General features: G+C 47.6%; 1 protein-coding gene across 4 annotated transcripts in view; it reads left to right on the top strand.

Annotated features, from left to right (window-relative positions):
• LOC145714235 (glycogenin-2-like) overlaps positions 1 to 20611 on the top strand; it is a 32223-nt gene extending 11612 nt beyond the window's left edge. For 3 of the 4 annotated variants that reach the window (XM_081793491.1, XM_081793490.1, XM_081793489.1), the window contains exons 4-11: positions 2394 to 2568; positions 3559 to 3721; positions 4388 to 4514; positions 6606 to 6828; positions 8022 to 8150; positions 14907 to 15011; positions 16156 to 16263; positions 18782 to 20611. In XM_081793491.1, coding sequence (XP_081649617.1) covers positions 2394 to 2568; positions 3559 to 3721; positions 4388 to 4514; positions 6606 to 6828; positions 8022 to 8150; positions 14907 to 15011; positions 16156 to 16263; positions 18782 to 18943 — 1192 coding nt within the window. In that variant the 3' untranslated portion in view covers positions 18944 to 20611. The remainder of the gene's footprint in view (positions 1 to 2393; positions 2569 to 3558; positions 3722 to 4387; positions 4515 to 6605; positions 6829 to 8021; positions 8151 to 14906; positions 15012 to 16155; positions 16264 to 18781) is intronic. The other variant, XM_081793492.1, reaches the window with a different exon arrangement.
• The last annotated feature ends 3222 nt before the right edge of the window (positions 20612 to 23833 follow it).

The raw sequence follows: 23833 nt of genomic DNA, 5'->3' as shown, positions 1-23833 counted from the left end.
TTTAAATGTTTTATTTTTGAGAGAGAGAGAGAGAGACCGTGCACGAGCTGGGGAGGGGCAGAGAGGGGGAGACGCAGAATCTGAAGCAGGCTCCAGGCTCTGAGCTGTCAGCATAGAGTCTAACGTGGGGCTCAAACTCATGAACCATGAGATCATGACCTGAGCTGAAGTTGGATGCTCAACCAACTGAGCCACCAGGGTGCCCCAGAAAATATAAGTTCAAATATGTGTGTTGACAGTCTGAGGAAGACTATAACCACCAGAAGACTATAAAGGGTATGTATGCTTCCCAAGCATTAATGGAAAAATGCATGGAATGGAAAAAAAATCTAATCCATGCAGTGGAAGGCGGGAAAGGATTACAAAGAAGAAAGTATGATAAATGTAAAAAAAAAGGGAAAGAATAAAACTGCAGGACTCAGTAAGAATATGTCAATGATGATACTAAAGGTGAATGGGTTAAAAACCCCTTTTAAGGGAGAGAGACTACCGCCAGGGGAAAATAAACATAAAATCCAGCCATATCCTGGATGTGTACAGGAGGCACCTTCAATAGCAACACAAAATGTGGAAAAGAAAGGATGTGCTTGATATTAGATGATTCTGTTCTCATCCAGGACCCTGCATTAATTATCACGTCTGCCCTTGTGACTTCCCATCTATCACATTTTCTTTTTCTTTCCTTACGTGTCATGATCTTGACATTTTCAAATAGTACTGGTCAGTTATGTTATAGAATTCCTTTCAGCTTGGGTTTGTCCAATATTTTCTCGTTAGTAGAGGTTATGCATTTTTGGCAAAAAAAAGAAGTCTGCAGGAGTGATGTACCTCTTTTAGGGCATCCTATCAAGGAGTATGTGATGTGGCTGTGTCCTGTTAGGGTGATATTAACCTTGGTCACATGGGTAAGGTTCTGTCTGTGGGGTTATGATTTTTGTCTTTGTAATTGATAAATATCTTGGGGAGATACATTCAGACTATGAAAACATGCTGCTGCTTCTCAAAACCTTCACACATTGATTTTAGCATCCATCGGAGAACCTTGTCAACAGCAATTATTACTGCAGTGTTAGCCTAATGGTGATTTTCTTTTCTTTTCTTGTTTACAAATGTTATTTTATTTATTGTGAGAGAGAGGGAGAGAGGGTATGCATACAAGTAAGGGAGAGGCCAGAAAGAGAGGGAGAGAGAGAGAGAGGCTGAAGCAGGTTCCACGCTGTCAGCACAGACCTTGATGCGGGGCTCGATCTCACCATCTGTGAGCCAACATCAAGAGTAGGATGGGGGCGCCTGGGTGGCTCACTCGGTTAAGCCGCCGACTTCGGCTCAGGTCATGATCTCGCGGTCTGTGGGTTCGAGCCCCGTGTCGGGCTCTGTGCTGACAGCTCTGAGCCTGGAGCCTGTTTCAGATTCTGTGTCTCCCTCTCTCTGACCCTCCCCCGTTCATGCTCTGTCTCTCTCTGTCTCAAAAATAAATAAACGTTAAAAAAAATTTTTTTAATAAAAAAAAAGAGTAGGATGCTTACCTGAACCACCCAGCCACCCCCAATGGTGATTTTCTGTTTCCCTCATTCCTAATACATTTATTATTTGGAATTCTTCTGCTAGTCCTTCTTTCCCATTTACTTATTTATTAATTAGCATATTAATACTAATATTATGATATTAATGTATTTTTGATACTAATATTAATACTAATATTGACCCATGAAGATTCATTTTATACTTTGGGTTTCTTATTTGTTTTCCTGTTCAAAGTGCTTCCAGCTTGGGCATGGGTAACTCTCCTGATTGGCTCCCTGTATCCTTTTGACCTTCCCCCATCCTTTTTCTAGCTCTTCCTTAATTCTTTGCATCCCCAAACATTCTGGTCTATGATGGAGTAGAACGTAAGCAAAAAAATAAGTTAATGGAATAGAGGGAAATTTCATTTTGACAAAATGTCTTTCAACATTTGAGTGTTGAACTTGTATGCAACTAACAATGTAGGTTTTGAATACATAAAATACAAGCAAAAAGTAAATACATAAAATGAAAAAAATAAAAAATGATCATAAAACAAAAACTGATAGAGATGGTCTGTATCTGCTCAGCATTCATTCCCACAGCACACACATTTTTCTAAGAGAATTGCCTTCTTAAGGGATGACCAGAATCACTCTAAGACAATTTTGTATAGTTGTCAAACTTTTTAAGTTTGCGTAAGGCTTAAGCATGAGTGGGAAGTGTACAAAACTCCATGGCAAAAATAAAGCCTGAACACAAAGATTGCTTGGGGTTTTGGATCCGTGCTCCATTTTGTGAGTAGCAAAGGGGTGTCATCTTGAAGGGATAGCATCTCCTGTGTTGAATATTCCCTTGCTCTCCTAGTATTTGGTGTGGCTCTTTTCCAGGGTTATCCTGTCGAAGGTGTTTGATGAGGTGATCGAGGTGAACCTGATGGACAGTGCAGACTACATCCACCTGGCCTTTCTGAAGAGGCCTGAGCTTGGGGTCACCCTCACCAAGCTTCACTGTTGGACCCTCACCCATTACAGCAAGTGTGTCTTCCTGGATGCAGATACTCTGGTGAGCACTGGGAGGACAGCGAGGAACCCCTCAAAGACCCCTTTTAAGTAGCCTGCTGGTTCTTACTGCTGGGTCCCCACCTCCATCTCTGTCACCAGCATTGACATTCAGCGCATCGGAACCAGGTATAACACAGCACTTGCACTGCCGTAGTCCCCGTTCGGGACACTAAGGGACTTGAAGCCACGCTCCTTCCCTAGGAGGGATTTCTAATCACATCGTTTCATCTACACGAAATCGAATAATTAGAAAAAAGTATTTTGCCTTGATTGTGTATTGAAATGCATAGTCCCAATGGGACTGGAACAGCTGGCTTCTGAGGCTGCGGCTCCCTCCCTTTGTCATTTAGGGTAGTGACCCGAAGGGTGGGAGCCTATGTTGGCTGCCTTCAAAACCAGCCATTGGAAAGCTAAAGCGTGAGAGGGAGTTGGGATGTCGCCAGTCCATTGTAGGTCGTCTTGGTGGGGCAAAAGCATCTCTATGGGAAGACGGGGAGGTGCCAAGGAAAATAAGACCCGTAGCAGCATGGGAGTAATGTTTTCTTTTTCCAAGCAGAGCACAATTTAGAAAGGCAATGGGTGTTGGAGGGATTAATCTGGAATTAATAGTTAAGCTCTGGAAGGCAACATCACGTTGACTTGGAAACCTCTCCGTTCACGGGTTTGCAGAGTTTCGTTGGCCACCTTTGCTGGATTAAAGAGGATATTCAGGTGGGCAAGCTCTACGCAGGATTTTAAAAACCTTGAGAAAATAATGTCGTCTCAGAGATGGTGTTACTTCAGGCGCCTGAAATGAGCCGGAGAGCAGTCTTACTCATAACGCTCTCCTGTGTCTGTTGTAAGCCTAACAGAAGAGTCGGTCAAAAAACATGCACGGCTTTCCAGTCGCTGGACATAGTCTGCCCGTCCTTAAGTGTCTGTGGCGTTTTCACCCGCATCCCAGAGGTAAGAGACGTGTGGCCACACGGTTTCCCATGCTGTGCTTTGCCAGGTGCTGTCCAATATCGATGAGCTGTTTGACAGGGCGGAGTTTTCCGCAGCCCCGGATCCCGGGTGGCCGGACTGCTTCAACAGCGGCGTCTTTGTCTTCCAACCGTCTCTCGAGACGCACGGCCTCTTGCTGCGACATGCCGTGGACCACGGCAGCTTTGACGGTAAGCGAGGGAAGCCGGACGTGGGTGGAAGAGAACGGGGCTCTTCCCAGGAGCCATATCCCTGCCTCATGCTCACCTTCCCCCAGATATGTGAATGGCAAATCGAAGTGAGTTAAAGACGGGTGTGGAAGAATAGGGCCAGGCAGCGTGTTAGGAATTAGTGAAGTCAGTCAGTAAATACGCAACGTAGAAAAGCATTGAAAACATCCGCAGTGAGTAGGAAGGATGGGTCCCCAATCCTGATCATACAGGAGGTAAGCCTTGGTTGGCCAGCCCCTGGAGTAGAATAAAGTGACCCAACGAGAAGCCGATATTTGGCTGGAACAGGCTTTAATAGAGGGGGAGCGTGCTACGACTGTTGTCACGTAAAAGAAAACACGAGACTGATGGAGAGTTGCTACCAGATGGGGTTCATTGTGGGCAAGATGGAGAATTCTGGAGACAACGTGTGAGTTTATTATCAATGGTCTAGGTTATGGGTGGAGAATTTTGGAGACAATATGCGGTGTTACGATTAACGGTGTGGGCGACCACTCCCTTTTGAGACGAACGGTCGTGTTGTAGTGGGCAGAGAGGAGACACGTAATGGGACCTCGCGGGTGGGTGTGTATATTAAGCCCTTCAAGCGAGTCTTGAATTCTCTCCGAGCGCTGTTCCGTCATCTAGGGGCAGATCAAGGCTTACTGAACAGTTTCTTCAGTAGCTGGTCCACGGCAGACATCCACAAGCACTTACCGTTCATCTACAACTTGAGCAGTAACACGGCATACACCTACAGCCCTGCCTTCAAACGGTAAGTTCTCTGTGTTCTAGATCCTTCTAGAGCAGCTGCTTTCTGGCAACCCTGTCTCTAGAATCTTTATCAGCTTTTGGCATTTGGGTTAAAAAAAATCGGATCCTGGGGCGCCTGGGTGGCTCAGTCAGTTGAGCGTCCGACTTTGGCTCAGGTCATGATCTCGCGGTCCGTGAGTTCGAGCCCCGCGTCGGGCTCTGTGCTGACAGCTGGGAGCCTGGAGCCTGCTTCGGCTTCTGTGTCTCCTTCTCTCTCTGCCCCTCCCCAATTCATGCTTTGCCTCTCTCTGTCTGTCAAAAATGAATAAACATTAAAAAAAAATTTAAAAATATTAGATTGTCCCTCCATTTGCCTTTTGTAATTATAAATTATAGGAAGTCAAGGCAGGGAGTTTTAATGGTAGTGGTTCTCAGAGTGTGGTCCGAGGAACCCCCAAGGGGTTCCCCACAGTTCTTTTTAATGTCTGCAAAGTCAAAATGACTCGAAAAATAATTCTAAGATACATAAAAATAAAATTAAAAAAAATAATTCTAAGATGTTATTTTTTTCTTTTCTTCTCACTTTTTCATGAGTGTATAAGAGTTTTACACTCTATGATGTAATAAAAAATGCACTGAAAAACAAAAAAACCAAAAACAGTGTCCTGAATGCACACAGATATAAGAAGCTGGCTGTTTCCTCTTGGGATGGTCCATGAAAATACAGTTATTTTTCATGAAAAAAGTACGAAATGAACATCAACATCTCAGGGGGTGATTGATTTCTAATGAATTGATTAAATCTGTTTTCAGATTCCTCAGTTTTAATTTCCATTGCAATAAATACGTACAGATAGAATCCACGTGAACAAATCTAGGCTTGTGGTCCTCCGTGCACTTTAAGAATTTCAAAAAGTCCTGGGACGAAAATGTTTGAGATTTGCTGCTCTGGGTGATGCTGTTATAAAGAAAAGTGGAAAATCTGAGCAGAATTGTAGGGACAGAATAATTCTAGAGTGTGCATTTTTAACAGGGGCCAGACTGCCTTCAAGGGGCAGAAATTGGTCCTTGGGGAGTGCAAACATCCTATTCTTTTTAATGTATAAACCAGAGATGTGCATACGGAACACGCATTACAGTGCAAATATAGTATTAAAATTTCATGGGAAGACGGATATGGAAAAAAATGTTTTAAAATGTTGAGAGGAGATGGGGCGCCTGGGTGGCTCAGTCCGTTAAGCGTCCAACTCCGACTCAGGTCATGATCTCACCGTTTCCGAGTTCGAGCCCCATGTCGGGCTCTGTGCTGACAGCTCAGAGCCTGGAGCCTGCTTCGGATTCTGTGTCTCCCTCTCTCTCTGCCCCTCCCCCACTCGTGCTCTGTGTCTCTCTCTCTCAAAAATAAATAGACGTCAAAAAATTTTTTTTTATGGGGCGCCTGGGTGGCTCGGTCGGTTAAGCGTCCGACTTCGGCTCGGGTCATGATCTCACGGTCCATGAGTTCAAGCCCCACGTCAGGCTCTGTGCTGACCGCTCAGAGCCTGGAGCCTGTTTCAGATTCTGTGTCTCCCTCTCTCTGACCCTCCCCCGTTCATGCTCTGTCTCTCTGTCTCAAAAATAAATAAACGTTAAAAAAAAATTAAAAAAAAATTTTTTTTTTAAATAAAAAAAAGGTTGAGAGGAGAAAATCCACAATCTTGAGAGGAGAGAAGTCACTTTTCTCATCTGGATCCTGTGCCATCCGTTATAAAAGTGATTTTGGTTTTGATCCCTACTGGTTTAAGGAGCTGATGCTTTGGGCTACATCCCCCAGTATCCATGTTTATAAGGTTCTCGACTGATTCTTCTGCTTTGGGGGGAATACCCCAGTGGGTTATGATTATGTTCCTTGGTATGTAGAAAACCAGATACTGCAAATGTGGAGTGTTGAAACCGTTATCTTTAAGGAAACCTGAGTGTGGGTCCAATTAGTAGGGTTGAGACAGGTGTTTACTTGCTGCTGTCTTTGACGTGTCTCATGGCCGCGTGATGCTTTCCGTGTGTGTGTGTGTGTGTGTGTGTGTGTGTGGTCACTTCCAAGTGGAAAGTGGAATGCTGTGTGTTTCCTCCTCAGATTCGGCTCGAGTGCAAAGGTCGTGCACTTTCTGGGGCCCACAAAGCCATGGAACTATAAGTACAATCCGCAGACGGGCTCGGTGCTGGAGGACGGCTCCGGGTTGGGGACCCAGCACCAGACGTCCTTCCTCAACCTGTGGTGGACAGTCTACCAGCACAGCGTCCTGCCTCTTTACGAGAGCTTCCGGGATGCGGGAGAGCACGTGGCTCCGGGACACGCCGTAAGCGGGTGACGCCCTCTGGAAACAGGCGTTGGGCACGGGTAGATGCTGTGCGTGACCCAAATGCCCGGTGTACTTTCTGGAAGCTCAGGCTTCTGTTCCCACATGCTGTATTTCATAAAGGATGCTGAACAGACAGACACCCTGTGTGGTTATTGTCCCCCCCACCCCGCCTTCGGCTCAGAATCGTGAATGTTTAATGAGCCAGAGTGTTGCTGAGATTTACAGGATTCGTGCATAAATCATTCCAATTAGCTGCCTGCGTCAGGGAAAGAGCCACTGGGGGATGAGTGGCCGCGGGGGATTGATTACCATGTCTTGCGAGGACACACTTTCCATTTTACATCATCACTTGAAGCACGTGTTGCGACGCGTGGGTGAAGAGTATTTCTGAAACTGTAGATTGGCGCTGATCTGTTTTTTTTTTAATGTCACGGTGACTCTTAACGCACTACGTAACGATGTGTGTGCAGTCCGCCGACTAGGGGAACGGCAGGTGCCTCGCAAAAGAGTTTTTGGAATTCGGTCTCAGAGAACTTTCTTACCTGATCGTTGCTTACCGGGTCGTTTATTGCGTTGATGGGAAATCACAAAGAACCCGTCGTTCAGTCTTTGCTGCGGGTTCTGTCTGGTGGAACCAAGTGGTTCTTCTCTTTCTGAGGACTCGGGGTCTCGGGTCGTGTCACATGAGCGCATACAAGTTTATCTGCGTTCAGGTTGCCACCGTGCTCCCGCCGGGCGGTGAGCCAGGCGTCAGGTTGTGGGGGAAGGAAAATAAGACGTGGAGTCAGGTGCTTGTGGGAAATACGGCATCCAGAACAGTGAGGACACAGGTGGTTTTCACGAGAATGGGACAGCTTGCTTGAGAACCACCTGTCACCTGTTTGATCACAGCTGACCTTTGCAGGTGTCTCGTGGCCAGCAGCCCCTATGGCCCGAGGGGCTCTCTGTCGGCCAGGGTGTGTGGGGGTGCTGGGGTTTGTTTCCAGAGCAGTTGGCTGTCTGCACAGCTGACTCAAAACATTGGGGTCCTGGTTTCCCAGGTCTGTGTGCATTCCTTGGGCAAGGCTATGTTTACCGAGTTGGGGAGCACTGGCCTCACAGGGCATGGTATGAGTCTTGGGGTCCCCAGGGCAGCTGCAGAGTTGGAAACATAGGAGGAGGACTTAGCTACTGTGTTCATCTTTCTGCAGACTGGCGTCGGGGAGCCGTGTGCAGAATCAGCAGGGTCCAGCCAGCCTTGGCCAGCTGAGGGCCCTTCGGAGGAGACTGTGGTCACAGAGGACATCCCGCCTTCCCCCAAGGGATGCCGTTCGGAGGACGTGAGTACTCGACGTCCACACGGCTGTGATGGGAGAGTCAGACGCTGGTTCCCCAAGGACACAGAGCTGAGAGCCTGCTTCCAAGGCTCTGGCTTTGGCGTGGGGGGCGGGAGCTCCTGCGTTCATGTAGATCATTGCACAATTATACGTGGATCATTGCACAGTTTTGTGGGGGGGGGGGGTTCCTGCGTTCACGTGCATCATTGCACAGTTTTACGTGGGAGGGGCTTTCTGCATTCACGTGGATCATTGCACAGTTTTGTGGGGGGGGGTTCCTGCGTTCACGTGCATCATTGCACAGTTTTACGTGGGAGGGGCTTTCTGCATTCACGTGGATCATTGCAGTTTTATGTGGGGGGGCTCCCGCGTTCACGTGCATCATTGCACCCGTGGGTACATCAAATGATTCTCCCCGACCAACACGGGCACGTCCTGACTCTGGGAACCTGAAAATGCTACCTTATCCGGATGAGGACCTCGTGATCAGATGATTCTGAGCAAGGCAGAGACAGAAGACGTGAGCTCCGCTGGCTTTGGAGGAGCGTGGCCACAAGCCAAGGCCTCCGGTGTCTCTGGAAGCAGGAGAAAGCCAGGAAACAGACTCTGTGTGGGAGCCGCTGGAAGGAGCTCCAGGCTGCCCACACCTCGATCAGCCCGGAGATACTTGTGGGGGACCTAATCCCAAAGGATTATGGGTAATCCCAAAGGACACCGGTGTTCCTAGACCCCGTATCTCCAAGTGAATACATTGCGATAATATCCGGTGTTGAAAGATTTCTGGATTTAAGTCTTCACGTTGGAAGGCACTTTTATTCCCCTTAAATTTTCTGTGCTGCACACGGCTTTGGGGGAGCTGTTTCTCAGTGTGAAGAAGCAATGTGTAATTTTTTTTAGTGTGTATTTATTTTTGAGAGAGAGAGAGACAGAGCATGAGTGGGGGAGGGGCACAGAGAGAGGGAGACACAGAATCCGAAGTGGGCTCCGGGCTCCGAGCCGTCAGCACAGAGCCCGATGAGGGGCTCGAACCCACGAACCATGAGATCGTGACCTGAGTTGAAGTTGGACGCCTCTCCGACCGAGCCACCCCCAGGCGCCTCGGCGAAAAAGCGATGTCTAAAGTTTAGCGGACATTTTTGTGGAAGGCACTCTACAGTTTGTTGCACCTCCATGCCTCTGCGCCCCAGGCTTCCCAGACATCTCCAAACGGCGGGTGCCTGCCATGAGTAACCAGTGTGTGCAGATTGCCGAGGAAGGAGTCTAGAACCATCCACCTGGAGGTAGAACTTGGGTTCGCATTCAAGTGCTCAGGCAGAAGGGAGCCTCCAGACGTGCAGAGGCAGGAAGGGAAGACATCCGACTTGTCTGCTGAAATGTGTCATTATGGCCAGGGAGGGGTCACCTCTGAGGATCCCAGTGGCTCGATTCTCTGATGATGACCTTGTGTCTCTACAAGCGATGAAGTCCTCACACGTTTTTTTTAAAAAATTTTTTAACGTTTTTATTTATTTTTGAGACAGGGAGAGACAGAGCATGAACGGGGGAGGGTCAGAGAGAGGGAGACATAGAATCTGAAACAGGCTCCAGGCTCTGAGCTGTCAGCACAGAGCCCGACGCGGGGCTCGAACTCACAGACTGCGAGATCGTGACCTGAGCTGAAGTCGGATGCTCAACCGACTGAGCCACCCAGGCGTCCCCAGTCCTCACACTTTTAAAAGGACGGGACGCATCGGTAACTTCCAGTCCTGAAACCAGTATTATGCTCTATGTTAACCAACTAGAACTTAAAAGAAGAACTTGAAAGAAAAAACACCAAAGGAACGCGTGCCTTCGCTGTATCCAAAGTGCTTTATTTTGGAATTCATTACACAGCATCACTGCCACCTACCGGCCATGTATTGAATTGTTGACTCTGGGTCTTTGATCTGGGGAGCTGGAACCCAGTCGAAAAACAAAAAACTATTTTCATAAATTCCTATAAATGTACAAGAGCTGGGTCCTGACCTTGGGATCCCGATGGAAGACAGGAGCCTTTGTAAATATGGCAACCAGTACTGACAACTCGGTATCCGTTTCCAAAAGTTACAGCCGAAGGTCTAATTTTCTTCCCATGTACATTGATGTATTAGGCAAATATACTTGCCATTTATTATTTTCTCAGTCATGGTTTTGTCCTCCAGTATCTTGGGTGGGGAAATGTAGTGAGTGAAAAGACAAGGAATGCCGTTTATTTTTTTGAAGTTATCAGTTGTTTTTATTGTTTGTAGAACATCCTCCTCCCTCCCACCCTCCCTCCCTCCCTCCCTCCCTTCAAGCTGAGGGATAACATATGTGTAAAAAATGACACGTGATAAGTATATACCTTGATGCATTTTCAGAGTGAAAAAAATTCTAAATAGCCACAATCCGGACCTGAAAATTCACCCCAAAAGACCCCTTTCACCCTCCCGGTCACTAGAAAATGCTACCCTGACCTTGGCCCACCATTACCACTTACTTGTGAGTGCTCTTGAGCTCCTTATAAATGGGATCCTACAGTATGTTCTTTCTAGTCTGGTCTCCTTCACGCGACATATTTATGAGATCCTTCCATCTTGCAGAGTGAGTCAGTAGTTCATTTATTCTGTGGGTTGCATGGTGTCAAATTGTAGGAGGACACGATATATTGATTCTAGCGTTGATGGATACTACCGTTTGGGGCGATACAGATAACGCTGCTGGGGACAACGTTGTGCGTGCCTGGCGTTGCCCTTGCACACGCTTTTTTGGTGAGGTGATACTTAGGGGCGGGGTCGTTAGATCAAAGGGTAGGCTTTTATGTACCCTTTTGCGTTAGTAGATTCTGCCAAGGATTTGGCAAGTGGCGGCACCCCTAGTGGGAGTCCTGGTGGCTTCACCTCGTCAGCAACCTTCCAGAGGGCCAGTGAGCACGTGGGGCGTCTCCTTGTGGTTTTAGTGTGCATGTGTCAGATGAGGCTGAATTAACATGAGCCAATTTTTAGATGCTTATCAAGCTGTGACGCTTTTGGCAATGCTTGTTCAAATATTTTGAACATTTTTTTTCCTCCAGGGTCTCCTGTTTTAAAGTTAGTCTTAACAATGTGTATATATTCCAGATACAAGCTCTTTTCCAGTAGTACGGTAAATACTTTCTCCTACTCTGTTACCTTTTCAGTCCCCAAATGGCATCCTTTGATGCCCAGAAATTCCTAGTTTACCCAGGTTTTAGTATTTCCTTTATGTAGAGTCTGTTTTATTCACCGTTCAGGAAAATCTGTCCCAAAACTAAGGTGATGAAGACGTTGCATGTCTTACAGAATTTGTATTGTGTCTTCTTTTTATATGTAAGTGTATAATCCACCTGCAATGGATGTTGGGTAAGGAATGGGCTTGGGGTCAGCATTCATTACTATTACACGTGGATCTAGAATGAACTCAGCACAGGTTAACAACAAAGCTGTTATTTCCCCACTGCTTTGTCATGTTGCCTTTGCCATCATTCCTGTGCCCATTTGTGGATGGATCGGTTTTCAGATTCTATATTCTTTTGTGTTATCTTTTCCTTCCTTGCACTAGTAATATACTGCTGTGATGACCATGGCTTTAATTTTTGTTTTAACGTTTATTTATTTTTGAGACAGAGACAGAGCATGAACAGGGGAGGGTCAGAGAGAGAGGGAGACACAGAATCTGAAACAGGCTCCAGGCTCTGAGCAGTCAGCACAGAGCCCGACATGATGCTGGAACTCACGGACCATGAGATCATGACCTGAGCCAAAGTCGGACGCTTAACCAACCAAGCCACCCAGGCGCCTCCATGGCTTTAAAATAAGTCTTATTACTGGTCATACAAGTACCTCAACTTTTTTCTTCTTTCCCTGCCTCTTCTAAATTTGCCTGTGAATATTAGGATCAGCTTTACAGTGTCTTGGAAAACAAACAAAAAAGTCTTCTGGAATTTCAGCTGTGATTGCACTGAACCTACAGATCAGTTTTAGAAGGACTGATATCTCCAAAATGTTGAGCCCTCCATTCTGTGGACATAGTATATTTCTAGGTAGATCTTCTTTATTTTATGTCAATATGTTAAATTGTTTGGTAGGGATCTTGGATACATTTTACTAGACTTATTCCTCGTTTTTGGTGTGTTTTGAGGCTACTATAAATGGTATCATTGTAAAAACTAATTTTCTTACTACTTGATGTGGGTGTATAGAAATATGTTTGAGTTTTGAAATCCAGCTACCTTGCTAAATTTTTACACACGAACAGATTCTGCCTCGATTCTTTTGGTCAGTCGACATGCAAAATCACATCATCTGCAAGTGAAAAACTGTATAATAATTTCTTAAATTGTCATTCATACATGTACTATGTACCTTCATTTTAGGCCGTATTTTACTGGATGTGGAATTCTCCCCTGGCAGGTAGTTTCACAAGGGCACCCTAAAAATGTTGTTTCTTAGTCTTCTGACCTCCGTGATCTCTTAGCAAGTCCGTCTTCCAGGATCCTGTTTCTGCACTTGAGGGCAATTTGTCTCTTTGCTCTGGCTGCTTGTAAGATTTGTCTCTTGGGCTTTGGTTATCTGTTTCCTCACGATGGCTCTGGGTTGTTTATTCTTTGTGTTTGTCCTCCTTGGAGTTTGTAGCACTCCTTGACCCTGTGTTCCTTCTGAGCATTCTGTCTTTCTCTGTTCTCCCTCTTTCTCTCCTTCCTTCTCCCCACTCACCTACTCTCTTGTTATTGTAATTAGATCTTTAGTATGACTTTTTATGATGTTTCTTGTATCTGTGACTCACTTCTCTACACTTCCCTCCCATCTGGCTTTCCATGCTTCACTCTACTGGCCTGTTCTCCAGTTAACCGATCTTTTCTTTAGCTGTGTTTAATCAGTTGTTAAACCCATATCCTGGACACCTAACTGCAGTTACTGTGAGCTTGTTTTAAGTTTACTTATTTTGAGAGCGGGGGGGGGCTGCAGAAAGAGAGGGGGAGAAAGAGAATCCCAAGCAGGCTCCACGCGGTCAGTGCACAGCCTGACGCGGGGCTTGAACCACGACCCATGAGATCATGACCTGAGCTGAAGCTGCATACTTAACAGACCGAGCCACCCAAGCGCCCCAGTTACTGTGTTTTTAATTCCAGTAAACAGAAAATATTTAATAGGACAGTTTCTGGACTCCTTTGAAATTCTCTAATTTCCCCCTTTATTTCATTTGAAGTATTTTTTAGACTTGATTATTGATTATAGTTTGTGTCTGATAAGTCATATATGTGGATTTCATGTTCTTGTGTTTTTTTTAAAATTTTTTTTAACGTTTATTTATTTTTGAGACAAAGAGAAACAGAGCATGAACGGGGGAGGGGCAGAGAGAGAGGGAGACACAGAATCAGAAGCAGGCTCCAGGCTCTGAGCCATCAGCCCAGAGCCCAACGTGGGGCTCGAACTCACGGACTGCGAGATCATGACCTGAGCTGAAGTCGGACGCTCAACCGACTGAGCCACCCAGGCGCCCCATGTTCTTGTGGTTTGATTTTGTTCCCTCTTGCTTTTCATTCATTTGATCTTGTTTTGCTCTATGCTAGTTGATTTTGAATAGCCTTCAAGACATTCATTGTACATGGAAAAATTGCTGGGGTCATTGGAAGCTCTGAATCATATTATCCTCATCCAGAGAGCATTGTGTTTTGTTCTGTTTCATCTTTCCTGGCAGGAAGTCTTCATACAGGTGGTGTGCCCACACCCTATGAGGGGTTGAGCTGGTGTGAAATCGGGCTTCTGTGTTTGTAAGAGTCGCTGTTTCTGGCCCTCCTTTTAGTGTGGTCCCATGTGAAAGCCTGTGGCGTTCAGAGGGTCCCTTTTGGATGCCTCATCACTTATGGGGTCCTCAGCCTCATGACACTGCTAAAATGTCTGCCCAGATTCTTCTCGACAGCGTCTTGGTTGCCTCAAGGGGAAATAAAGTAACAGGTGTATTTATAATATCCATCTTACAAGCTCAGCCCAGTCCACCTGCATGATTTTCGCAGTGTTTTTGCACAGAGAGTTGGGCACATACTCGGCGTTCTCTAGTCGCTGTGGCTGACTGATTAGCTTAGTCTTGCAGAAGACTTCAGAGCATTTATGGCCCCCAGCCTGTGGGTGCAAGCTTGCTTCCCGATTGTGAATTGGTCAGGCTTGCCGTGTAACAAACATCCCCAAATGAGGAAAAATCCGTGCCCATGTCCTAGTCAACTGTGGTGACAAAGATATGTGTGGCTCCATGCAGTCATCGAGGGGTCCAGGATCCTCCTCTTATTCCGGTCCAGCGTCTTCTAGGACATCCCTTCTCTGCCGTGACTCCCTGAGGGACAATTAGGATCTCCTGTCGTAGCCAGCCATTGAACACAATGCGTTATGCTGTCTCTCGTGCACCTGGAATGATCTTGGCTGCACACCATCCTTGGAAGAAGTGAGAAAATAGTCACTCAAATCACTTTCGGTCGGGGTTTGTTTTCTGGTGGAACCCCAGTTGAAGTAGGCTTCACCTGACCTGGGAGTGGAGAGGTGGCTCCATGTAGGGGCAAGGAGGCTGGGACGAGTGAGCCCGAGACTGAGGAGTAGACACAGGCATCGGTGAGCCCGGCAGCGTCTGTCCCACACGTCTTCCTTAACGGGCTGCCCTTGTATCATGGATGCAGAAAAAAAGAGATTGGGTGTTTCCAGATACCTGCAGGAGGGCTGACCTAATTTGCTTTTCTTTCTTTCTTTATAACAGACGATAGGGTGGCCTGAACTTGAGACTTCCGCTGGAGTGAGGTGTGACCCATTATCACCACCCTCCCCCCAATGTGCAGACTCCACAGAGACCCAGACCACCTCGGTACACCTCATTTATACTCCTTACGCACATCTGTGTCTCCTAGTGTTGTTTTCTCAATGTGTCTGTGTCTGTCGATACCAAAGATTCCCCATGCTTTTCTTCTTCGTCCCATGACCTTTCTGAATGGTTTACCGCACCTCAAATACGTTGTGTGGTGACTAGTCTATAAAGGACCTGGTCATCTGTTCAGATTTTTTTTTTTTCTCCTCCATCTTTCTGTTTCCTGTCGGCCATTTGGTCACTCCATTTTCCTTTAGGAAGCATTAGAAACGACAAAGGTGTAACATCACCATGACATATATTCTCCCATATATATACTTTTTTTAAATAAAAAAATTTGGTACGATTTTGGACCCATGTTTAATATCAGTATTGAAGGATGAGGAGTCCTACCCCTGTTTTTTTCTAAATTTGCCCTCGTGAATCTGGGCTGTCATTTGCTTGCATCATCAGAAGATTGAACCCAGAGGCTGCTGTGCTGCCCGAGAGGCGAGCTTAGTAAAATGCTCCTGTGGGCATTTGGTATAACCTGTCGTCAACCCTTGGATGACACGGGGTTGAACTGCGTAGGTCCACTTGTACACGGATTTTTTCAGTAAATGCAGTACGGTACCATAAATGTATTTTCTCTTCCTGGAGGATTGTCTTAATCACATTTGCTTTTCTCCAGCTTACATTTTGTAAGAATACAGTATATAATACATAGAACATGCAAAAAAAAAACAAACGTGTTACTCGACTTTTTATATTATTGGTAAGGTTTTCGGTCACTGGTTAACTAGTTGTAGTTACCTTTTGGGGGAGTCCACAGGTATACGTGGATTTTCGACTGTGTGCGGGTCAATGCCCCTAGCCCCGTGTTGCTCGGGGGTGAACTATAATTGAATCCCTGTGTGAAAAATTAGCTTTGGCACATCCCATAAGAACTTGCAGCATCTTGTGTTGTGCGAGAAACGGTGGGTGTCAGGGGAGAAGGTGGGAGTGGTGGAGCCCACGTTTCTAGACTTTGCAGAAGAGGCCATTTAGCACAACGTGTGCCTTTGATTTTATTTTCCCCTGGCAAAGAGTTCTCTGTCCTCGTGGTTAAGGCTGTAGTTGTCCTGAAGCCGTCCGCAGACTAACGATGGCCTGGTTGTGTTTCTAGCGGCCTGCGGATAAAGCAGAAAGTGGCCCGTCTGTGGAAGCCGTGGAACCGAGCCAGGAGCCCCCTGTGGATGTCACCGGGGACCCCAGTCCTCAGGATGCTCTGGAGGTGGTACCCTAATTGTCTTGTCCGGCACTCCTGGTGGATGCCGTCCACCATGTCTGAGGCCAGCCGTATTCACGCACCAACCGCTACATCAATTTCCAGCCTGACTTTCTTGCAATAAGACTCCCCCAGCCTCTTTGGTGCTTTTGATCCGCGTCCTTGTCCTTTGCAGCACTTGCCTGGGTTGCTTGTGGTCACTTTCTTTTCCGTCCTTAATCACGATGGCCTTTCTCTCTTTTAAACGCCGTTCTGCAAAAGTTCACTGACCCATCGGGGGCTTTGCTGTTTTTCTGTATGGCGAGCGTGGAAATGAATGCTGAGGGAGGCATTGTCTCGAAGGAAGCAGATAAAAGCAGAAAATTCTGGGGGTGAGCCTTCTGATCCAAATGGCCCATGTACTGCTTTCCTTCCTCTTCCAGAACGTTCTGTTCTTAAATTTTCTTCTTTCTGTGCGTATAGTGAAAGCAATTGCTAATTTTTTTTTTTTCTAACAGCCATTGAATGACACCTTTTGGTCTTTAAGGAGTAGTTAACACAGCGGAAGGGACGAGGGAGCCCTCTGGGGTCCCCTTTATAAGGACACTCGTCGCATTCATGGGGACTCCACCCTTATGACCTGACCACCTCCCAAAGGCCCCGCGTCTTCATACCCTCCTATTGGGGGTTGGTAGGAATTTGGGGGAACAAAGATATCTAGTTTATAGCAATATTTGGATTCTGGCTGACCATATAATACAGAGGACAGTTGGCACAAAGCCTGTACTAGCCGTTAGCGCTGGAGAAAACGTGAACGCCCTGTCTCGCTCTCTGTGAAGGTAGTAAATGCCAAATACACTACTTTCAACCGCATTCTAGAGTGGTTGTTGATGGCGTCTCTTCAGTTCTGCTGGGCAGGATGTGGAATGTGAGCCTATTCAGCTCCGGGAGTACGGCTTTGAAGCTCTGTGACTCAGACGAATAGTGTTTAGAGGGGAACGTGGTTCGGGAGCGCTGCTCGGAGGACCTTATGTAACAGCTCAGCCGGGTGGTGGGTTTGGGACCGTAGGTGAGTCCACTGCCTTCTCTGAGCAGGGAATGGGGGTGGAAATTAGACCTAGGAGTGTTCTGCAAGAGTCCGTGATTAGTGCCTGGCTTCACTGGGGCGCATTCACTTTCTCGGACGATGCTCAGTATCTTGTATCCTTCCGTGTGTCACAGAATCAGGGGACTTTCTGGTTTTCTCAGATACGCACCTTCTCTGGTTATCACGGGTGATGCAGTCAGCACACCGTTTTGTGCTGGCATAGTGTGACATGTGTGCTATGGGTCCTGTTATTTCCAGAAAGCTTTAGTTCCCAGAGATGCGCCGGGACCAAATCCAAGGGCTCACAGAGAAAAGAAGGTATTCTGGAAAAGACCTTTTTTTTTCTTTCCCACTCTTGCTGTTTCCTTGACCAGTAGGATGGCCTGAACACGACACACGGGGACAAGGGCAGAAAACAGAACGTTTTCCGTACAAACTCTTTAAAAACACGGTTGCAAATGGAGTACAGAGTACCATAGCCCACTGACATCGACATCCTCTTTTTTAATAAAATATTTATTTATTTTGAGAGAGACAGAGACAGTGCAAGCAGGAGAGGGGCGGGGAGAGAATCCCAAGCAGCCTCTGCGCTGTCAGCCTAGAGCCTGACTTGGGAGCTCAAACTCACGACCGATGAGATCATGACTTGAGCTGAGATCAACAGTTGGACACTTAACAGACCGAACCACCCAGGCCCCCCCAGTGGCATCTAAATTCTAACTTAGCCATCTGGCATCTAATATCATCCCGTTGACACATAGTGTCTGGTGAATACCCGAGTCACGTTTAGCGTCTGTGTGTGTGTGTGTGTGTGTGTGTGTGTGTGTGTGTGTGTATTATTACCACATGCATATTTGTAGACATCTTTTCTAATTCTTGGTAAGAAATTTTCAAAGCAAACATATTTGCTAGTTTTGTTGACCCATTTGAGTGCCACACAAAAGGGGTGTGTGCGTATGTGTTTGCACACGTGTGTATCTATATGTTGTCTCAGTTTTTTGCTTTAAGAAGGTAGAAACCCTACCGTTTGCGAGCAGAAAACCACTGGGATTATTATTTCGATGGCTTTGCCAGGCCGTCCAAACTACTATAGGCTTTATTCACATATGGTGAACATCCTCTTGATTTCACGTAGTTTGATTATATACAAGTGATTCAAAACATTGAGGTTTGGGGCGGGTAGAAGCCTTAAATCAGTACAGGTGTGTGTCTCAAAAGGTTCAGTGGCTAGAAATTGAAACACCTCTTACGAAAAAGTGAACCCAAGTACAGTGATACTTTATAAGACTTCACAAAACGTGGCCAGCAAAACCATCTTCTAAGAGTATGGTGTGAAACGCAGCACGTATTTGGTCCCAGAGAGCGGAGATTCATTCGTAGAACCCGTCGCTGAAGCGGATGGCATGTTGTGCCGCTGATGGCTCCAAAGACCGCCTCCTGTCTCTTTGTCTTCCCCAGGTTGACCTGGCCGTCTCCGTTTTCGAGATTTCCATCGAAGAGAAGGTCAAGGCCCCGAGTCCCGAGGAGGAAAGGAGACACTGGGAGGAGGGACGCATCGATTACATGGGGAAGGACGCGTTCGCCCGCATCCAGGAGAAGCTGGACCGGTTTCTGCAGTAACCTGACCGGTTGTGTTGCTCCTTGTGTGGTTATAGACGGTGCTGTTGCATGGTCCCGTTGCGTGGACGTCTCCTTCCGGCCCTTCAGAGGGAACAGGTGTTCAACTATGTGCCTCTGTTTAGGGCCGACCAGCCTGAGTGCCTCAAAAAAATAACGTAGACCATCCAAAACCCAGCTTGAAGCCCTCCCCGCCCTCCCCGCCACCCCCGCCGACCCAAGCTCTCCACGCCCTCTTGGCTGCCCCCCACTTTCAGCAGATGGGAGCAGCAAGAAACTTCTGGTAGACCCTTATCCGTGCTCCCTGGTCTTGCCCCGAGGAGCTCCGAGATGCCGCCTTGGGCAGGTGCTACCGTATCTATCCCACGTAGCGTTAGACGTCACTGCGCGTTGCCTTCTGCCCCGAAGCTAATGACACCGGTATACCCGTTCAGGAACCCTCGAGGGTGGAAAGTCCTTTCCTTGAGGATTAGGTAGACGTTCAGACATCTTGAGGGTGAGTCTCACGTAGACTTTGCAGAGCGCGTCTGAGAAACACTACAGCTGTTTCTCTTCTGCAAAACCCAACTGGACCGCCACGTGCCATTGACTGACGCCCAATTTGGGAGACGCTGGAGACGATGCGGAAGGAAGATTCTAGCTGGCTTGCGGCAGGGGAGCGTCGTCTCAGTTTGGAAGAACCAAGGGTTTAGTCCAGGTGGTTCTGGCGACACCTTGCTCACGCTAAGAGAATCTCCAGAGGTTCTTTTCCTTGTTTAGAGGCAGATCCATTTGTGGTGTGTCCCGCGTGACTGCTCGTTGCCGGATATCACTACCTCAGCCTGAATAACGGGTCAGGTCAGCACGTTCCCAAACCATTTGAACACCGCTGTTTTGGGGACAGTTGTCAGTTTTTTTGAGACTGGAAGTTTCTTCCAGGAGAAATCCTCATCTTCAGAAGTGTCCTAATTTTGTGAATTCATGCCGCGTGTTGGAACAGCTCACAGGGTCGCTGCTTGTGGCCGCCACGATCATAATGAACGACGGGCATCGCTGAGCTAAAGAGAGGTAAATGTGACGTTTTAAAAGTTAGAATGGTTTGTCTTGCACGTACTGTGGAGCATCGAAGGGTCTGGTAGACCAGTTTGAACCACGTGGTGATGGTTAGTTATGTCATAACCCGGTGGGTGTGTTTGACCAGAGTTTCCATCCTGTCAAGCAGGTGAGCCCTTGGCTAGGGGAATCTGGGCACGTCCGTGACATCAGTTGTGGTGACAGCTTTTGCACGATGTGAGTGACGGAGGGTTTGCTTCCTTCAGCTCTGGGAGGCAGTCTTGGCCGACATCACACACAGGATGCCCCCGGGTCTAATTGAAGATAGCCATTGGGATATAGCCTTAGAGGGACTGGGTTGGGACGGTACTCAGCCGTCAGAGTAACACGGGACAGTTATTCTGGGGAAAGACTGGTGCTCTGTGCTGTGGTGTTGGGTTACAGAGAACAGGAGCCCAAGTCTGACACACTTCAGGAGGAGCCCAGGTGATGAATATTTGAGTCTGGCGTAGCCTCTGTGGGGAAGAGAACTCCTGTTTCTGGACAGTGGTGCATTGGCTTAAGACACACGCTCGACGAAGACTTCTGTTACGCATTCTGGTCTGCTCACGCATTTCAATTAAAAATTTAAAACAGCAATATGGTGTCCCTTCTGGTGTGTGTGTGCGCGTGTTGTGAGCAGCAGAATCATATTTTATATGTAACAGCGGGAAGGGATGTGGTTGCCTTTGTGTTGTACCAATTTAAATCACCAATTTTGGTTTTTTTTTTTTTTTTTTTTTTTTTTCAGAATTGCTAGTAGCGGTAAAATGCATATAACTATTTACTTCTCAGTGTGTGAAATTCCCTAAGGTCTCTCTATGGAAGCTGCCCATTTTCCTAGCATTGCTTCTCAATGTCACATATTCATTAATTTATTCAATTTATCCATCCGTCCATCCACAGACCCATGCATCCACCCACCCATTCACCTACCAATCCATCCATCCATCCATCCATCCATCCATCCATCCATCCACTCATCTGCCCATCGATCCATCCACCCATCCATCCATCCATCCACCCACCCATCCATCCATCTACCCACCTATCCATCCATCCATCCATCCATCTGCCCATCGATCCATCCATCCATCCATCCATCTGCCCATCGATCCATCCACCCACCCATCCATCCATCCATCCATCTATCCATCCATCCATCCATCCACCCACCCATCCATCCATCTACCCACCTACCCATCCATCCATCCATCCATCCATCCATCCATCCACCCACCCATCCATCCATCTACCCACCTACCCATCCATCCATCCATCCATCCATCCCCTTATCCACCCACCCACCTACCCATTCATCCTTCCTTCCTTCCTTCCTTCCTTCCTTCCTTCCTCCCTCCCCCCCTCCCTCCCTCCCTCCCTCCCTCCCTCCCTCCCTCCCTCCCCCCCTCCCTCCCTTCCTTCCTTCCTGGTTATTGAGTTCTCTGTATGGCAGGCACTGTGACATGTGCTTATTCAATAAATGAGAAGTTCAAAAACATTCGGAGACTTCTACAAAACATCCACGTAAGAGGTATAATACAATGTATACCTGAATAAAGCCAGTGCCCGAATCTGTGCTATGTAATGCCGGGACTACACAATTGTATACGCTGAGACCCCAAGAGATGTGATGTGACCTATACCATCACAAGTATTTTGGTACTTAGAAGGAGGGTTGGCTGTGTGTGTGTGTGTGTGTGTGTGTGTGTGTGTGTGTGTTTACATTTTATGGTTCTATTATTACGGAGTTGTATTCATTTGGAAATGCTTCCCTCCCACCAGTGGCTTATCTCTTCTTTTGTTCATCTCTTTGAAGCACACGGGCTTTGAATTCTGCTAAACGCTCAGGCTTTAGGTGTCTTATCTAAAACGTCTCTTCTAAGGGAAGATGATAAAGATCTTCCCTTGAGTTTTTTGGGTTTTTTTTGTTTTTTTTTTTTTTCCTGAAGGTTTGGCAGATTTCTCTTTCACATGTGGGTCTCTGGCGGATTTGTGAGTCCATTGAGAGATAAAGTGTCTAAATGTGTGGACGCCCCATTGGCTGTTTTTTACAGGCAGAGCTTGCATAAAGGTGAGGGGGAGGGACGGCCAGCCCTGGGGGTTCAGCAACAGCCTGTGCAAAGAGCCTCATTTGCTGTGTCTGCAGACTGAGCAGCTGGGCGTGTGGGAGCAAACATTCGAGGGAGAGGTGTGTCTGGCCTCCGGGGCACTGACTTAATCCACAGCCGGTCTAACCGGTTAGGCCAGTGGCCAAGGTTTCACTGTAAGTCAACAGACAGGAACCTTGGAGATTAAGACGGGGCCTGTTCTGTCTCTCCAGGGCCCCAACCCCCACCGGAGGGCATCCCGCGGATCTCCGTCCTGGGGCTGAGGGTCGGTGGGCGGCTCCCTTCCCCAGGGGTTCTTTCCCGCGTCCCTCCCGCCCCCCTCCCTGCTGCACTGACTTGACTTCTCTTATCTGACTTGGTTTTGCATCCAGTAAGATAACGCAGATCTGCAGTGACTGATGTTTTGTGCTCTGACTCACTAGAAGCCGACGAGAAAGTCATAAAGGATGGAAAAGAAAAGAAAAGAAAAGAAAAGCCCGGGGCGGGGGGTGGGGTGGGGGGTTCTTGCAGAAATTTCAGATGTTCAGAAGCCACCTGGAAACTCTACATTTGCTGAATCAGTAATTGGGCAATGAAATGATGTTTCGAACACCCTGGTCACATCCGTAAAGATGGGCCACCCGATAGGCTGACGAGATTAACCCTGAATTTCCCCGGGGCAAGTAAGCGCCCACTTGAAAGCCCAATTTCTCAGTTCCCAGAGTTGTTCCTTCTTTTTAAGCTACTTTTTAAGTTTATTTGAGACAGAGAGGGAGAGACAGAGAGAGCAGGGTAGGGGCAGAGAGAGAGGGAGACAAGAAGCAGAGTATCCCAAGCAGGCTCCACAGTCAGCACAGAGCCCAACACGGGGCTCGAACTCACCACGTGTGAGCTCATGACCTGAGCCGAAATCCAGATTCCCAACCACTGAGCCGCACAAGCACCCCTTCTGTGGATGGGGAGGTGGAAGCTGGGGTTAGGAATTCTGCAGAATCTCCTTCACAAGGGCTGACTCAGCTGCAGGAGGAATACCCTTCCTCCTGCAGCTGAGAATGTCGATGTGCTGCCCGGAGCTGCGGCAGCTATATTGAGGCCCTGAGGTAGAGGCTAGGACGGTTAGAGACTAGGTGTGAGCCTGCCGGCCCTGGGTTGCTCCCCTCTCTCGTTTATGACATTTATTCCCAGGGTGTGTTACTAGCAGCCCCAAAATAATCTCTGAGAAGAGTAGGCAACATACTTTTATCTCCCATATTGAAAGGCTGTCCCCGGAGGCAACGCAATCCCAAATAGGCTGTACGATTAATGGCTACAGAAATCGGACACTGGTGCTTTGATAACCCCCGAGCTTTGGAAAACGATTAGGACTGGGGTGGGGGGGGGGCATGATTGGGTGTCCACTGGGATTGTCTTGTTTCGCAGATGAGAAAGTGGACACGCACTCCCTGCCCACGACATCCTCCTCGAGAAAGGGAAACCGAGCTCTGCTTTTCGCTGTGCCCCTTCTGGGTCCCCCGGCCAAGTGCTGGCCTTTTGGGGAGGTTGTGAACATTTATCGTCCAAGGGCGCCTGGGGGGGCTCAGCCGGTTGAGCGTCTGACTTCGGCTCAGGTCATGATCTCACAGTTTGTGAGTTCAACCCCCGTGTCGGGCTCTGTACTAACAGCTCAGAGCCGGGAGCCTGCTTCCGATTCTGTGTCTCCCCCTCTCTCTGCCCCTCCCCTGCTCATGCTCGG

Source organism: Panthera onca, chromosome X (assembly GCF_046562875.1).
Source record: "Panthera onca isolate mPanOnc1 chromosome X, mPanOnc1 haplotype 2, whole genome shotgun sequence".
NCBI classification, from domain to species: Eukaryota; Metazoa; Chordata; class Mammalia; order Carnivora; family Felidae; genus Panthera; species Panthera onca.
This window is presented reverse-complemented; position numbering and strand designations above follow the sequence as displayed.